Source organism: Oratosquilla oratoria, chromosome 6 (genome assembly GCF_046742065.1).
Source record: "Oratosquilla oratoria isolate Oo_2021 chromosome 6, ASM4674206v1, whole genome shotgun sequence".
NCBI classification, from domain to species: Eukaryota; Metazoa; Arthropoda; class Malacostraca; order Stomatopoda; family Squillidae; genus Oratosquilla; species Oratosquilla oratoria.
This window is the reverse complement of record NC_134782.1, coordinates 38,476,908-38,495,718: the sequence shown is the minus strand read 5'-3', so window position 1 is coordinate 38,495,718 and position 18,811 is coordinate 38,476,908. Positions and strand designations below refer to the sequence as shown.

The window sequence follows — 18,811 nt, the reverse complement described above, 5'->3', positions numbered from 1 at the left end:
CACACACATGCCTGATTTTAAGTCCCATCAACACCCTCATCTCCATCAGGAGGTGCAGCCTCAAGGGGCTGGGACTTGGTGTCAAGATTAGTCTGGGGTATCTTATCAGTTTCAGCTATCCACTTTTTCATACAAGGAGAACTGACAATAAGCAACTGCTCCCCTCTCTACACGAGCTTGTGGCAGTGGGACAGACCCACACTAATACAGTTTCATAGGTCCAACATTTCTTCCCGGGGAAATCTTTGGGAGAGCTTAAGGGCCATTAATGACTGTGGTTTTCCTGTCGGTGAAACTTGAGGCATGGTAGAGGGTGGGGGTATCTTGGCTGGCTACCTCTCTTATAAGAGGGAAGAAGACTGTTGGCATATAGATGGATAGGTAGAAACTTGAGGTGAAGGGAGCATGGAATATGTTCTCCCAAATACTACAATGGTGAATATGTTTTGGTAGTACAATGTATACAGTAAGACAGATTAGCCTGCTACCTGAAAGTGATAGCCAGTCAGTGTGGGGTGTGTGATATATTGATTCAAGGGTTAGGAGGCACAAGATAAGTGATTAAAGCTGCCCTTATCAGATTCTTAGTAAAATACCATGCCATTGAAATTGGTGGTAAACATTTACTATAAGCTGTTGTGACACTATAAATGACTTTCCAGAACTTTCAACTGGGTTGAGTCAATTGGTTCAAGGGTAAAAAAATTATTTTAAGAACCAATGAAATGTGGACTCATAGGAAGCACTTCATTACAACAGAAGCAACTTTGTGGTTGGCCATTTTCTTCTTCTTATTCTTCTCTTAATCCAGTGCACATAAAAATGTGTCATATGTATTGGAAATGGTATATTTTTGCTTTTATTTTCTATAAAAGATCTCAAGAATGTGATTCCTTATCTGACATTTTAGATGCATGTGCTTATGTTAGTGAGTGCTACCTCTCTTGTAGTGCAAGGATATATTTTAAAACAGACGTAGCAGGCAATGTAATTATGCCACTAGGTTTTCACAACATAAATGCATTAAACAAATTCTGGAAAGTGAACTTCATGTAAAGAACCTACAAATTATTGGAAATGGGTTGATGCTCAACAAGAGGCTGTCAGTGAAGTACTCAAGTGGAGAGAAATCAAATACAAAAGCAGAAGAAGAGAGATCTAGGTGTGCTGATCACAGATGACTTATTACCTAGATTAGCATATCAGTAAAATTGTGGAAGAAACATACAAACTCTTGATAAAAGTGGCTTTCCACTACATGTAAGAGATGATGATGAAATTGGAGAATGTCGAATCTACTCCTATAGTGGTATTGTGATCTACATATAATGAAGAATGTAAGATTGAGAAAATACAAAGACCATCAACCAAATTGTTCATAGCCTTGCAGGTAAAACATGAAGAGATTGAAAGCATTGGGCAAGAGGTTAGAAATGATTTGATTGTAGTGATCAGCACATCAAAGGACATATATAAATCTGACAGATCTAAAGTTCTAGGATGAAAAAGTCATAAGGTTGTGGGAGTTAATGAGATGTGAACTTAACCTTTAACTTTGTAAATGAAATTGTGGTGGTAGAATACTGAAAAAAAAAATGCAAAACATTAAACTTGGTCATTTTTATATTGTTAGAGAGTAGATATAACCAAGGAAGGAATCAAACATGAACTGAAGAATGTTTGGAACACTTCAATTGCATATGTTTGTTAGAGGAGCAAACATTTGAGGTAGGATGTGTGTGTGGGATACTGTTTAAACAGAGATGCTGAACAGTTGAAATAAGTGTTGGAATGCTTTGATGATTATAGTTGGTTCAAGTTTCAGTGACTGGAAATTCAAACCCACAATACATGGCAATGGTTCTCAGAAGCCTCCCATAAATCAGGGAAGAAACTTTAGGCTATTTTTCAAGTTGTACCAGTGTGAGACTGTGTTTGTCATGGACTATTAGTGGTAAGAGGTGAAGTTATCACTGGTTGTTAGCTCAGATGTGAAAGAGTGGAAGAAATACAGTCAAAATTGATAGAGATCTATCCTGGGTCGGGTCTTGGGACCAAGTGTCAGCCCCTCTGGCCTGCACCCCCAGATGGGGATGAGATTGATGGTGGGGCAGCAGGAATTTGTTTTTTTTTGTACGTCTCACAAGACTACCATTTGCAAGTACCATTCTTTGGTCCCTGATGACAGTAAGGAAAGTACGGTAATCACTCCCTTGTCTGAATGAATTGGACCTAGGTGTGTTTGGATTTGGGGAATAATTGCATACTCAAGGTATTATTGCATCCCCTCCTCCAATCTTCACTCGGCCACTCCAGTGCTAAATTTTCAATTCTGAAAGAGTATAAGTGGTATACAATACACTAATCATTTAATAATGGCGAGGTTCAGATAATGTAGGTTTGGATATGAGAGGGATTGTTGTTGTGAGCAGGCTCCCCAAGGCTAGTCTTTGTGTATGTAGGTCTTGAGGTTTTGTATTTATTTTTATGATATTGAGTATTGTTAGACTTTCTCCAGTTGTGGTTTTCACTCTTGCTCTCATTACTTAATTTTATGTATTGTTAAATCCTTGCTATTGTCTCTAAAAGCAGTGAAGAGTGAGCTGTCGGAAAGCTATTGTGATTGAGAAGAACATTGCACCTTGATGAGCTCTTCATTTGTGCCAGTAGCTGTAGCTGATGATATTTATCACCTAGAGGGAGCAAGGACATTAAAGGTTATCTATAGAAAGTAGGCAAATTGAAGAACTAGGTATGGATGTGAATCTTCAACTAGAGGATGTGTTTTCTGTGTCTCAACAGCTGAACAATCAAAGGAAAACAAAGAAAACTTTGAGAATCTATTTATGTTAGGTATAAGGGTCTGCAAAGGTGTCAATTTCTGAAGCAGGAAAGAAATGATAGAAGATACTGATTATGAAAAGATGTTGCGGCATACAGGGTCTAACAGATAAATCCGTACAAACTTTGAAGAGGTTTTAATCACTTAAAAAGTAACATATGGCAATTCTGATTGTTTCCAGATACTTCCATTTGTCTAATAATTTAGCCAGTTGTATACTAGCACCGGTGCAATAAATATTAAGCAATGGAACAAGCCAAACGTTCAGCCATATGCGAACTTCGTCGCGCGGGTCACACTCCTAGCGCCATAATAAGGATGCTAAAATACTCCAGACAGACTGTTTACGATGTTTGTAAACGTTTTGATGAGACCGGCGAAGACCAACGAGCTGCTCACAAGCCCAGAAGGGGCAGAATTCTAACACCTCACTTTTTAGCTGGTCTCAAGAGAAGTGTCAATGCAAATCCAGCCTTACCATTATCGACATTGGCAAAGAAGAGAGGTGTCAGCACAATGACAATTCACAGAGCATTAACCCCTTCCATACGGTGCCGCACACGTAGGCGTCATGAGGAGCAAGTAGATTCGCGACGCTGCTATATCGGCGTCTTGATTATATTTATTGTAGTCGCCCCTGTGTTTTTACATTCTCCCAAATGCGCCCTTAATCCCATTCTCTGTGGTTTTCAAAATTCGCGGGTGAAAGAGAGAACAATCGATATAAGCGGCGACTATATTTTATGATGCGAATATTATTTCGTTACGTTGTATGGCTGGCATTGGCTGCTGCCCGCGAGATTTAAGTCCCGTATTGAAGTGGTTAAAGAAATTGGGATTAACCTCTTTCTCACAAGGAAAAAGACATCTTTTGACACGAAAAATGAAAGAAATCCGCTTGACCAGGTGCCAAAAGCTGTTGAACTGGATGAAGTCGAATGGCTCAGTCATCAAGTTTTTTTCCGACGAGAAGATTTTCACGGTTGATGCGACTTTCAATAAGCGGAATGATCGCTGGATAGCCTCCTCATCCTCAGAGGTTGAACACAAGACAACGACGAAGAAACCGGCAAGTGTCATGGTGCTCTGTGTGGTGTCAACTGAGGGGACGTCTTCACTCACTTCTTCAACAACAAGGAGAAAGTCAATGCCGTTGTCTATTGCAAAGTTCTAGAAGAGAAAATAATACCCTGGATGAAAGATAAGGCTAGTGGCAACCAGTTTGTCTTCCAACAAGACTCGGCTCCAGCCCACACAGCGAAGAGGACCACCAACCTTCTCGAAGGGTCAAATGTGCAGTTCTGGAACAAAGAGTTGTGGCCCTCAAATTCGCCAGACCTAAACCCTTTAGATTATTATTTTTGGGTGCGAATTGAGGCCAAGGCATGTGACAAGCCACACAGAAGTATAACAACCCTGAAGACAGACATCAAGAAGGCTGTGGGTTCATTATCAAAGTCTGAGATCATCAACGCTGTATCCAAGTTTCGTAAACGCGTTGAAAGCGTCATAACAGCTGAAGGTGGTTACATTGAATAAAATCATTGTTCTTATTGCCTTTTCTAAATATACTGAAAATTTCATAACTCTCTGTTTATTATAACCCGAGATATTAATCTTAAAACATGTGATAAGAAGTTGTACGGATTTATCTGTTAGACCCTGTATATTAAAGATCAATCATGGTACATATCAAAAAACCATAATTGATGGATATGAATATGGCTAGGGTGTACGTCACAATAGTAAGAGGCAGAACTAACAAGGGCAGTCGCAGTGGGGGTTTTGCGGTGATAAGACATGCAGCTGGTCATACATAGCTGGTCTAACGTTGAGTATATAATTGCAGGTGACATAACAACCAGGTCAGGGACGCAGGGATGCAAAATGGATCGTTGAATGTTGTGTGAGCTGCTGACTATCAACATGGAGCCCATGTCAGGCCATGCCGGTCTTAGTTGGTACAGCAGCAACAGCAGCAGCAGCTATAATGCCTTTTCCGAGTTGCTGGCAGCTCCTCAGGTGCAGCAGCTGGACCCTACTGTTGGTGACGCCGTGTTTGTGCAACCATCACCCCACGTGCAATACATTTCTTCCAGTGTGCCGCAGGGCACAACATTATTTCAATCAGAAAGCACACAGCAGCACCATGTCCAGAGAGGTAGCCAAGGAATCACAGCTTCCGCTGCTTTTGGTGCTGCTACTTCTGCTGTGAAAGCCCAGGATGTGGGAGGTGGGATTAAGGCTTCAAAGGGAAGGCTGCAGTCGCCTGCTGGGGAGCGAATTGAGTGCCATCAATGTGGTGCTACTTTTGCATGTGGAGCAAACTTAAGAAATCATTTACGCATTCACACTGGTGAGCGGCCCTACAAGTGTGAAGAGTGTGGTGTGTCTTTCACTCAGCGTTCCAATCTTCACAGTCACAAGAGAGTGCACACAGGGGAGCGGCCATACATGTGTGGCATCTGCGGCCAAACCTTTGCTCGGTCCTCACATCTCCCTGGGCACATGCGCACTCATACTGGAGAAAAGCCCTTTGCCTGTCCTCAGTGTGGCAGAGCATTTGCTACTAACCAGATCATGAAAAATCACCTCCGTACTCATACGGGTGAACGACCTTTTGTTTGTGATGTTTGTGAGGCAACATTTGCTCAAAGTTCTTGTTTGGCTACACATAAGAAGATCCATACAGGGGAGAGGAATTTCAAGTGTTACGTTTGTGGGAAGGCTTTCATTTCGCGTTCGGGCTTACAGACCCACGAACGAGTACATACAGGAGAGAAACCATACCAGTGTGAAAAGTGCAATCAGTCATTCAAAACCTCCTCCTATTTGTCTAAACACAAGCAGAAATACTGTGGTAATAATGGTTACAAGAACTGTATCAAACGGCAAGAGCTAATGAAGTGTGATCTTCAAAAAGGGGTAGCAAGTAGTGGCGGAAGAAATGGGCGTATCAGGAAGGGTGTTAGAACAGTAACCAGGTTGAGGAAACGTGGGCGTCCTAGACGCGCTAAAAAGTTAGTTGGGAAGGTGATGGAGGAGTCAGATGTAGATAGTAGAAGGGATGGAACAGTGATAGACAAAATTTCAAGGGTGAGGAAATATAGAGGTGGTCTTCCAGACTTGGAGGTGCAGGAATCGGAAAGCAAATTGCAGAATCAGGATCAAGAGGAGCACCTTTATGAGGTCAAAGGTGAAATAGTTGATGGTAGCTCAACTTTTGAGGAGGTGCAGGAATCGGAAAGCAAATTGCAGAATCGGGATCAAGAGGAGCACCTTTATGAGGTCAAAGGTGAAATAGTTGATGGTAGCTCAACTTTTGATTTTCAACAAGCTTTGAATGACCTTAGTGAGTTGCCAGCACTTGATGAAGCTGAGAGTAGGGAAGATGAAACCAGTCACATAGTTGAAGAAGCTGTTGAGGACTTGGTTGGCAGTGGCGTGTCTCAGCTGTTGGCTGCAGCAAAGTATTCCCATGGCAGTACAAGTGATGCCTTTTTGATAGACCCAGGTCAAGGAGTACATCAGCATTTGCCAGATAGTGCTCTCTCTTCTTTAACACAGTCTGTAGTTTCCAAGGGGAACATCCACAATGTGGACAATGAAACTGCCCCAAGTATTGAGATAGAGGCACATCTTCAGTCCGATCCAGATACTTACTGCAGTGTAGTACAGTCTAGCTGGTTTGAAAAAGGTTTTTGACAGTAGGCTGTGTAACTTAAGTCCTTTGAATGCTTGCAGTGGAGATGTGCTTTGAGAGAATAATTTTAGTGGTATCCCAGGACGTCTTTGATTTAATTTACAAGTTGAATGTTGTGAGGTCTTTCAAGTCATTTTTACATTCCAGTTTATGTAAAGGAAGTATTCATTGGTGCAAGTAGCAATAGTCAGAACCTAAACTACAAACTCTTCAAAGTTGTCTTCCAAGCAAAGCATTGTTGTGTATTCTTTGGTGGTGCTCCAGATTGTTTATAGTTACAGCTCTCAAGGGTTGAAATGCCATATTGTTTTTAACTGCCTTCGTGTATGAGAAACAGATTCAAAATATATTGGGTTCATTATTAAATGACAATTAATGGGTGTGCATATGTCTTATTTTGTTTATTTCAAATTACTAATACTGTGCAGTTCTGAGGTAATGTACAGGTAGCTATATACATATATGTGTTTATATATAAATATATTTTATATGAAATATAACTATTAACTCACAAACTGTGCCTTAGCAGTGTTCCATGCAGGTGCTCTAAGTACAAAGTAAAAACAGAACTAAACCAGTGCAAAATTGTTAACCCAGTATTCCACAAAGGTTACCACATATAATATTAACCTCTTTCACCACTGGGCTTATGATAGAAGAAGTAAATTTTATATTCCACAAGGGCTATTAGATAAATTGTTATTTTTATTTTATTAATATTTTATTTTATTATTTGTTTTATTATTATTTTATTTATTTATGGTTTTATTTATTTGTTATTTTTTATTATTATTTTTTTTTCTTTTCCATTGATCAGATGTTTTTAATAAGTATCTTTAAAGTTTTGTTTGGCAAAATTCTTTTTGAACATTGTCTTTTCAAAAACTTTTGAAGACTTGTTTTGAATTTACATTGTCGGCTTGAGTTTTTGCACTTTTCTATAAAATGCATTTAAGTGAAATTACTATCTCCCCGATTTTATATGTTAATTTTGCTGCAACAATTTTTATTTATTTTGTCTTAATTTGATAATTTTTTATATGGTTAATATTGTTTTTTATAAACATTTTTAATCTTGTAATAAAATTTATTGTTTAGATTGATGTTTTTATCAGACCTACTAAACTTTTTTTTTTTTTTTTTTCAAAAGGAGTTTCAGTATTTTTTGCATTATAGGAATGTGCAGTGTCATATTCTCTTGTGATGTATCAGCACAACTACTACCTAGAGCAACTGCTCATGTAGCTAACTGCATGAAAAAGACAAAGTAACACAAAGTAACATTTTTCTATGTAGTAATAATTACTATATTTTACATTAGACTGTTATAATACTTTAGGTTGTACAGTATTGCTTTTGATCTGAGGAGTAGGTGAAGAATAGGGATGGCCCTCCATCCACAAAAATCTAAAAGATTTTTAAAGGGGAAACAAATGGGCGTTGGGTAGGTGGAATTATAGCAATGGTAAAGGAAAGATTTAAGGATGGTCAATAGAATGTAAAAGTGACATGCATTCATCATTGAACAGATGTGTGTTGCGAGTATCTGCGACCAGAGGCTGACAGTATTCTGCACCGAAACAGAAGCAACATAAAATTGTTTTGGTTTCGTACACTGAGTACTGCATATACTATCATCACAGAAAACATTATATCACCACTGTCCCACATAAATGAATAAGTGCAGCACTACAATGGTTCTCAGATTTGTGGGAGAGTCTGGTAACTGACCAGCTACCTGAAAATTTTTAAGATGATAGAGAAACAAGCTGGTATCCATCATTGGGACCAAACTCCCATGAAGAAATTTATAATGTTAGGAATAGACAAAATTCATTTATACTGTGGTTTTTACTTTTATTTAACTGAAGAACATAGCAGATGGAATATGTTGATATTTGCACTTAATGAGGAGTAAGCTAGTCATGAGAATATGTAACTATAGATACACTAGCAACCATTCTTGATGCAAATCAATTAATTTTTATCTTCAATTTTGCTAACTGGAAACCTGCAGCCTCAGCTGATATGAGTTGTCAGGTCTTCATAGATCTCTCTTATGGTTGCATGGTATTAGTGTTGCTAAAAATAGAAGGATTCAGTTGCTGGTTCTCAGCTCTCCTTATGTTTGAAGGGGAAGGAAATAGATGTGAATTTGGTGAGATATATTTGGCACAGTCGGAAGACTAACAGGTCTGGTAAAGTACATTGAGGACTAAGTTTCAACTCCACATAGCTGCACTTCCAAGTGGAAGAAGAGAATTAATTGGGTTTGAAGATGGGCAGCAGGGAGATGACTGATATCCTTCCTGCAGAACAAGTTGTTAATGCAAACCAAGGTGGATAGGTGTACATATGTCAAAGGCTTTTTCCTCTGTTACAAGGGAGGTTGCCAGAAAACAATGGCACAAAATCTGCTCCCACCCATTCCATCCCCACATACTCCATGCCCATTCACTCCCCCCTTCTCATCTTGGCTCCTGGATGACAGATCATCCCTGCATCTTGCCCACTGCCCTCCTTGGTCAAATAGGTATGGGAGAGGAAAATCGTCCCCCTTTTACTCTCAACATGCCTACCACTTTCACTCCCTCCATAAAACTGGAAGATCAGAACTTGTTTCCTTGTCAATGTGTTCCCAATTCACTCCTCTCATGGAATAGTTTTTTGCTGTAGTTTGTACTTTTTTCTCTAGGAACCAGTGACTAGTACTTATTAGCAGTGGGCCTCCAAGATGGATGTCAGAGAATTTTCTCATAGCAGACTCTCTTCAGCTTGATCCCCTTGTCTTCATCTGGAGGTCCCTGTGAGGGTGACACTCAGTCACTCTCAAAATTGTTTCCTTGATGAATGGGAAAAAAAGAGAGAAAAGAAGGGAATGAAGAATCTGTCTGAATAGAAATAAATATAGATTAAATTATAAGATACATAGAGGAAGAAGAAAAGAATTAAAAGAAGTATAGGATCCTTGATGGCCGAGGGGACTTAAATGTTACTATTTGCAATGGAGGTTGAGGTGATGGCAGCTACCCTGCTGCGAGTTGGACCAAGGGCACGGTTCAATTAATTCCACACAACAAAGTCCTCAAGGGGCACCATTCTAGCCTCTTGATTAAACTGAATCATCAATCATATAAGATCCTAAAGAAATATAGAGTAGAGATTTTTTTTTTTTTTTTTCACCTATGAAATAGATGGAGCAAAAAATAAAAAAAAAATAAAAATCAACCAATCCTTCAACTTAGTGTCCCAGATCTCTTGCAGGAGACCTATGGCTCTTAGGTAACCATTGACAACCAAGTGGGCCCAGAGGTCACTCAGGAAAGAAATGTGGTGTCGTCCAGGGATTGCTAGTATTGGGTACACCTCAGTAAATTCACTTTAGAACTAAGTGACAAAAAATCAGAACTTGGAAAAGGGAGTGATCAACTACAACAAAACAAAATGGAGAGAATATAAAGAGGAAATAAAAATGGAGTTAGCAAGTTTTGATGTAACCTTGTACCCATCCTTAGGTGAAGCCTAAGACAGATTACAAACTTTGTGCTGAAGGATATCAAAAAGCACATCGTCAAAGGTTAATTGAAAGGAGGGAAGGATCCAACTGGATGAGAAAAAGAAATCCCAATTAATTGAGAGCAAAAAAGACACTGGGACAAGTATGCAAAAACCATAAATGATGAACTTAATATGTGGAGAACAAAGAATATATAAATGAGCCCATCAGATGTATGGTTATATGAAGAACCTATACTATTACCATCACCAAACCAACATACTAAACAACCATTTATCATAAATGATTTGCAAACCACAAAACTAAAGAACTGGAGAATAACAAAGTGCTGACATAATGCATCAAGACGTGAATGGTCTGCTTTTCAGCAAACCAAGCCATACAAAAAAAAAAAAAAAAAAAAATCCAGCAAGTATGAGCCTGTCACCTAAAAGAATCCAGAGACAAGACCCTATGAGTGTAACTCTTTGACTCCGCCACCACCCTTGCAAGGTGGGAAAGGCCATTGGTGTATATATATATATACAGTATATGTATATAATCAGGATGCTAATTGCCCACCTCCACTTGTTAAAAGTGTAATCTTGCAGTTACTGAATAGATACTAGTGTTTGGACTATAGATTTACTGTATAATACAGACAGTGCTGTATATAAGGAGTGTATTATTACTGTTGTTGTCAACTTCACATTTTAGTACCATAAGCCATAATTATCCTATAATTATAATTCTACTTGCAGGAAATACGAAACCAGGAGTAACTTACTAAGGACAGAAGGACCTGAAGAAGACTAGGTAAGGTGGCTTTTGTTTTGAAGTGTACTTGTTCAGTTTTAGTAGCATTTAAGGAAATTTACTTAGATACTATCTTTGTAGGTTCTGTTATTCTTCTTTTATGAATGACCATTATTGCATGATTTGTATGTTGTTTTATCTAAGGCCCAAAGAATTTCAATTTGGTGTATAACAGTGGTGATAATAGTCAATGACTTGGGTTTCATTAACTGGAAGGCCACAGGCCTGCAGCCAACCGTTCAGGAAACAAACTGAAAGACGGTACATTGCTGCATGCCAGACCCTGAGATATCCTTCCATCTGAACCCTCACTCCCCTGAAAGGACAGTCCACCATCCAGCCCTTCTAAGCAACCAGAAAAAGCTGGATGACTGCATTGCAGATAGCTGTTTAGGGTGCAACACATTACCCCATAATATACAACATATTATGGAAGACTGCATTGTACACAATCATGCACGCCAACAACACAATATACACACTGAATTATTTGTTGAAAATCCCCATTCCAGCTGTGGCATTCCAGATGGAGGCAGGACTTGTTGGGCAGACAGTCTAGGGAATGACAACAGCAACAATAACAAATATTAAGGATCAGAAAGTTTTTGTACATGGAGTCCCCAAAGTAGCAATTCTTTCACCTACACTAACCTATTCACAATGTACCTCCCCACTCCAAATCCAGAGTATAACACCAGGCAGATGACTCAATAATAATAGCTTAGCATAGTAACTACAAGACATCTGAGAAAAATATCTAAATATGCTTAGGCAAATTGGAACAGTGGCAGAGACAGAACAGAATGGCATCCTTCCATCAGAAATCACTTGTGAAATTGATTACCTCAGATAACCATGAATCAAAATCATGCAAAAGTTGAATGGTCAAGAGCCAAAAAATTCTAGGCTTTACTTTTGATATATGCATGTCCTTTAGCCTTTACATCAAGGATCTAACAGTGGAAATCATCAAGAAAATATATATTATGAGATCAGTACCAATTGGAGATTTTAGTGAGCTAAAAGAAACACTAATCACAGTTTGCAAACTGCTACAACACCAACAACAGTCCAAAGTTTCTTCCCAAAGAGATCTTCTGGAGGTTCTGAGGACTCTTTGTCAGCCACTGTAGGGGCTGCAGGTTTTCCACATAGTGAAACTCGAGGTGCTGGCCCTGTAGGGCTAATTTCCTGGAGGCCATGGGTCTTCTGTAAGAGAGACCAGGGGCAATGGATGGATTGATTAAAACTTAAGGGAACAATTTATTGATTGCTATGTGGGATGAAAGTCATATGAGTATCAACTGCGAAGCCTAGAGATTTCAGGGGTCTTTTCCAGTGAAAGGTGTTGGCTATTTTATTTTACTTTAGGGTGTTTCTATTTCATGGTTGTCTGGAGTGAGTGATATGTTACTGTTGATTTCTGGAGTGAAGCTTCCATTCTTTTATTTTAGAGCCTTTGTTCCAGTTTGTTCAAGTAGGCTTGGGTGTTCTTTGTTGCTATTTTGTATTTACTGTACCAGGGTTATTTTTGTCAAGTCATCTGTATATGAGAGGAACACCTTGCAAACTATACAAAAAAAAATTGTCATTGAGAATGATAACAAGATGTACCAAAACCACCCAAATAGTACACCTGCACACAGAAATCAAAATCCTCTCTAGAATATCATATGAAAAAGATAGGTCTAGAGTAAGAGGGGCAGAAATGAGAAATTAGATGTGTTTAAGATGAAGTGCTAGAGAAGTATGGTGAGAGCTATGGAAATGGATAGTGTGAGAAATGAGGAAGAGAGTAATGGTGTAAGGGGAGGTGGCAGATTGCATTGCTTAAGGAATATCAGGATGGTTTGGGCACTTTGAAAAACTAGTGAAGAAAGATTAGTAAAAGATAGTGTGGAAGGCAGAGTTGGTTGGAGTGAGCTTGAGGGGAAGACCAAGAATAATATGGATGGTTGAGGTGAAGGGAGTTTTGGGTAAAAGGGGAATGTCTGTTGAACAGCAAAGGGAGTATGAGCTGAGAATGGCTGTGAATGAATGATATTGATGTAGTCCAAATGGATTTCTCCTCACCTTCTCTATTTACACTCGAGGAGACAAGGAAGGAAGGTCACCATGTAAATGCAGCAGTGGGGCTAAACTAACCTAGGCCATAGGACCCTGCCCAGAATATACTGTCTGGCAATGCTGTCTCTGACCTGGATAGTGGGTAGGTGGAAAGGCTTGCCTTTTATCTACAAACCTAGATGGAAGTGAAATGGGTGTGGGATGGGTGACTGGATGCCTCCCTTATAAGGGAGAAGAAACCTTTTGATATATGGATAGTTGGGTAGACAGCTTTATGCTAAGGCCCTCAACCCTACTCACCAGTTACATTACACCATGCAAGTGCAACCACCTGAATTCAACAAAAAACTAAACCAACTGCATACAATTCAAGCATATACAGCAACCTATTATTTGTATCACTTAGTACATCCACACAGAAACACATTCACATTCAGAACAACAACCACCAAATTTCTCACTCTCGAGCCCTCCCAAGAAAAGTAAGAACCACACCAGCATGCTTGTGTTCAGGGTACCATCCTGCACTTAGACATTATCAGCACAGAAATGGCCTTGCCACAGAAACAAACTGCCCTAGATGCAACCATCACACGGGACACTGGACACTTAATCTTACCCTGTCTGACCCAAGCCTTACCCAGAAAAGAAAATATTTCTTCTTTGAATGACTTGTTGACCAGTCCTGTAGGTGAAGGTGGTTACACGGGAGTTGTGGGCTTATGGCAAGAGAGACTTAGGGCAACAGATTGATTAATAATTCAAACATTTACACACAAGGCCATATAAAAAAAATTCTTCAGGGAGGCAAGTAACAGAAAATTCCTTTATATATGTTATGAGTCACATATGAACATTGATGTCATACTAATAACTATTCTATTGAGTATTGCATCACTGTACAGTAATGATTTATATCATAATATTAATGATAGAAAGTGGACACGTTTGCTTAAAATCTTCCCACCTCTTCTGATGAGGGTCAAGGATGGATGAAAGTTGATACTTGGATCATAGTCTTGGTCTAATTTGACACTATATAATGGCAACTCGTTGTTTTGAATGGGATGGCATAGCCAAATAGTGAATTTATGAAGACAGTTACAGTACATTTTGTTTTGTATACTACAATTATCCAAGGTGCACTGTTTTCTTTCCTATATTGTATCTAGTAGCAAAGGTTAGTTCTGTTCTTATTGTGTGTGTTTTATGTTAGATATACATATTTTTATGTGTGCCCATGACTGGTGAGTTGCCTGTAAATCACTGACTGTTGCAACCAATGAGCCAACTTTCATTCATTAGCCTAAAAGATTAATTTAAAAAGAATCAGCCTTGATATTTGCCTTCATTGTTCAACTTCATGGCAATGACTGCCTCCATAGAGGAGTCACTTTTCAGTACCAATGGCCAATCAAGTTTTGCATTGTTATATAGTCACCTCTCAGTCCCCCTGGTCTTTGTTGTTGCTAACACTCAGTGTATTTACAGGTGGCACTATATGGGCACCTGCAGGCTGGGTACCTGGGTTGCTGCTGTTGTTCAAGGGACAGACAGCAGTTGGATGGCACCTGGACTTACCCAACCTGAGAGGCATGGTTCCCACCATGAAGCCGCCCATCTGTAACGTGAGCTCATAGGAGGGCCAGTTGTCTCTCCTTCCCGTGCCCTTTAACCTCTTGATTGTTGGTTCCCATCAGTAGTGTGTCACAATGGAGCACTTAGGTGGAGCTACGTGGTGCAACTCAGATCTGGTGACCAACAAAGTGGATCTCATGAATCCATCTGACATGACACACCTTAATTATCAGCTCACATATAACACAGCACAGCACCAACCACAGCAACCACAACAGCAAATAACAGTCCAGCTGGCAGTGCCTCAAGCCCCACGCAACCTACAGACAGTGGTTAGTGAACCAGAACATCATAAAGCATCAGGGCAGCGCCCTCCACGTATTCGTAATTCCAATGGGGAACGTGTAGCTTGTCAAGAGTGTGGAAAAACTTATGCTTGTAATGCCAACTTACGTGACCACATGAGGATACATACTGGTGAACGACCTTTTGTGTGTGATGAGTGTGACATGACCTTCACTCAGCGGTCAAATTTGCGTATGCACAAACGTGTGCACACAGGCGAAAGGCCGTACATGTGTGGCGTGTGTGGTAAAACGTTTTCGAGGTCCTCCCATTTACCAGGGCATATGAGGCAACATACTGGAGAAAAACCGTACACGTGTGATATATGCGATCAAACTTTCACGACGGGTCAAAGTATGAAGAACCACAAGCGAATCCATACTGGCGAAAAGCCATACGTTTGTAACATTTGCGAAGCGGCCTTCACACAAAGTTCCACCTTATCCACACACAAAAAAGCACACACGGGTGATAAACCATTCAAATGTGACACTTGTAATAAAAGATTTATTTTCCGATCAGGACTGAACGAGCACATGATTGTACATAGTCGTGATAAACCCTACCAATGTGACCAGTGCCACAAGCGTTTTAAATATGCAAACTATCTTTCCAAGCACAAGAAGAAATACTGTGGTAATGATGGGTATCGTAAACGGTGGCAGAAATCGGCTAGTAAGAAACCATCTACAAGGAAAGCGAGCACAGGGAAGAAATCATCAACATTTAACTCTGTTGAAGATGCAGATGACATTGTGTTTATGAAAGATGAGGATGAATTGCAGTCTGTACACAGTGAAGATGAGGAGGAGGAAGAAGAGGAGGAAGAGGAAGAGGAAGAAGAAGAAGAAGAAAGGTTAGAAGTTCAAAGAAGAAATCGAGCAGTTCGATATGAGAGAAGGAAAGAAAAAGTACCATTGCAACTCTTAGATAATGGAGATTGGATGAAAGCATGGATAAAACAGGGGTACAAGTAAATATACTATCCATCTAAATTAGAAGTGGTGCAGTGGGATCAAGTGAATGATTAGTAAACAAGGTATGTGTGAGTAGACTAAGTGAATTGTTGAAAGTTAGAATGTGTGAATTGTGGTTGGGAAATGAAGGTGCATATTGCATGGAAATATATTTTGTGAATTAGTAGGAGAAATAAGAAAAGAATTTCCATTAAGTGATGGGTGTATTGTTTGAAGTCAATTTAAATTAGGTGTAAAATTGGCTGAGCCTTTACCAAAATATTAAGCAAATATATTACTTTCTTTATTGGGAGGAGTGGTTAGAAAGATTTTATTTTTGTAAGATGAGAATGTGGGTATTGACTAGGCCTCTTTCCTTAAAAGGGATATATTTGTGTGTGTGTGTGTCAATATATGTATGTATGTATATATATATATATATATATATATACACACACACACACACACATATGTATATGTAGTTGGCTTGCAATTTCCACAATTCAAGCACTGCAATTCACAAATTTTACACAATACCCAAAATTCCCATTTCTAACATTAGTGTTTTTTGTGCTTCTTGCTCATGACTTTTGTGGGTTCGCTGTACATCTTTTATACGCACCCATCATCATGATTTCATGTTCGAGGATGCCTTGTTAACGGATGATTTGAAAAAGTGATAAATTAGTATTTGTAATATGAGTCCTTTTGGTACTTTATATTACCATGTATAGGATAAACCTGGAATCCCACACTCCTTTAAAAAAAAAAAAAAAATAGATGAGTAAAAAGAGCAGCCATCCTATACATCATGTATAACATACATACAGGTTACAGGAGCCCCATTGGGCAGTGTACAGACATCTGATCCTTCCATTTGAGTAGGAGAATCATCTGTAAGATTTTCCTTCTAAACTGACACTAAATACCCAGATACTGCATTATTCTTGTGCAGCCACATGAAATTTCATATAAAGATATTGTTTTCAAAAATTTTATTCAATGGAATGATTTGCACACAAATGGAGAATGAGTAACTGGATAACAGTGGAAGTAAATGATTGGCTGTTCATAGACAAACATATGCTTTAAATACCTCTGATATTTATATTGTATGTCCTAGTGACTTGTTCCTTTTTCAAGAATAATGATAAATTGTGAAAAAAGGTCAGAAATTACATTAACAGGAATGTGAAGTAATTGCAAGCATAAATAATGCATACCACCTTTTGCTATAATTGGTTAATCGTAAACATGGTGATAATTTTTGTATCGTGGTTGTTTTCTGTTAAACATCTTGAGTTAATTACTAGCCAGTGCTCATTAGTTAGATTTTCATGAGAAACTAAAATTTGAATGATTAAAAAAAGGAATTAAACTTAATATTTCATAGACTACTAGATCACTTTCTTCTCGACATTGAGTTATTATTTGTTTCCAAAGTGGTTGCCATTGATTGTAAACACAGGACTAGTGTAATATATGTGTGCCACTGGTGGATACTATAGACAAGTGTAGGTATTAAAAAGCTTGTGTAGCACCTTCACTCAATGATTTTTATATAATTTTCATTTAAAAAAAAAAATTGGTATTGAATGAAAAGTTTAACAATAAAAGAAACTCTCCTATTAATGCAATACTAGCCTAGTCCTGCAATGAAAGTCTGTATAGTAAAACAAATAAAAGGCCTTTTGGTGCATAGAATGTTTTGTAGCACCTTTAGTTTTCATGTCTTAACCTTTCTTGAGCTCTATTTCTGATTATGAGATACTTTAGAATGTTCTATGAAGTAGGTAAAAGTTTTGTCTGTCTGTATACCAATAGGCTTCTTCCTCCTTTTAAGGGAGATAGCCAGCCAAGGCATGGACCCACCCTCCCCGAACCCACTCCCATCCATCTTAGCTCCTTGTTGATGAAGCATCATATCTGGCCCTTGCCCAGTAGCTGGGTTGCAAGCAATACAGTAAGACACAGCATATCCACAGCAGGGTCAGCCACTTCATTTAAACAGTGACCTTCCCTTCTTATCCCCTCATGTTAAAGTAGATGACAACAGGCTGTATCAATTTATATTCCATTCACACCCACTCTCCACTTGCACTTATCTTTTGCCTTCTCCTCTTCTTTCTCAACATACATTTCCCTTTTGCTCAAAGCTCCCTTCACCTCATCTAACCATCTCATTCTTGGTCTTCTCTTCAAGTTCACTTCATCCACCTCTGCCTACCACACTTTTTGCTATTCTTTCCTCATTCTTTCTGTGTGTGCAAACCATCCCAATATTCTCTCATTTTCTATCTGCCAGCTCCCTTTCCACCCCTTCTCTCCTCACCTTTTCATTTCTCACTATCCAGCCTCATAATGCCCACCATATTTCTCAAGCACGTTTAGATTACTTATTTTTGCCTCCCATAAATTCCAAGTCTCTGCCCCGTACAGTGTTAGTGGCAGAATCACCCCTTCATACAGTCTTCTCTGAATGCATCCCCAGGTACCCATTTCTCCTGACATTTTTCATTCCCCCACAACATTTACTTGCTTCTGTCACTTTCACACATTACCTTCACTCCCACTCCTCCATTCTCTGTTACATGTAACCCTAAATGGTTAAAAGTATTCAGTTCCTCTTACCTGTGTTTTTATCAAACTTACCTCTTGCTTACTGCCACCCTCACCTCGTAAGTAGGTAAAAGAAATGAGAATCCACATTATACACATGATTGTTGGAACAGTGTGCATGGAACTTTGAAGCCCACATACATATGTGCATATACGTATATACATTTATATCTGTACAAATACTTTATGATCTGGTATAGACTGGAGTATTTAGCATTGGTGTGGTTACCATAAAAAGGGGAAAATATGATAAAATAGAATACAAAGATCTGCCGGCCACATATCTTTAGACTCCATCAATTTCCTCTTTCTATTTAGAGAAAGTGCCAGCTCCTCATGGCTGGGATTTATCTTTATCTTTATTTCCACCAACTTTATGCACAAGGAGA

The 18,811-nt window shown here is 39.0% G+C and overlaps 1 protein-coding gene across 1 annotated transcript in view; it reads left to right on the top strand.

The window, feature by feature from the left end:
• LOC143025995 (uncharacterized) overlaps positions 1 to 18,811 on the top strand; it is a 40,098-nt gene that overhangs the window by 9,696 nt on the left and 11,591 nt on the right. Inside the window, exons 2-6 of the mRNA XM_076185980.1 lie at positions 4,692 to 6,546; positions 11,899 to 12,034; positions 13,331 to 13,438; positions 14,628 to 15,201; positions 15,370 to 15,642. Coding sequence (XP_076042095.1) covers positions 4,742 to 6,546; positions 11,899 to 12,034; positions 13,331 to 13,438; positions 14,628 to 15,201; positions 15,370 to 15,642 — 2,896 coding nt within the window. The 5' untranslated portion in view covers positions 4,692 to 4,741. The remainder of the gene's footprint in view (positions 1 to 4,691; positions 6,547 to 11,898; positions 12,035 to 13,330; positions 13,439 to 14,627; positions 15,202 to 15,369; positions 15,643 to 18,811) is intronic.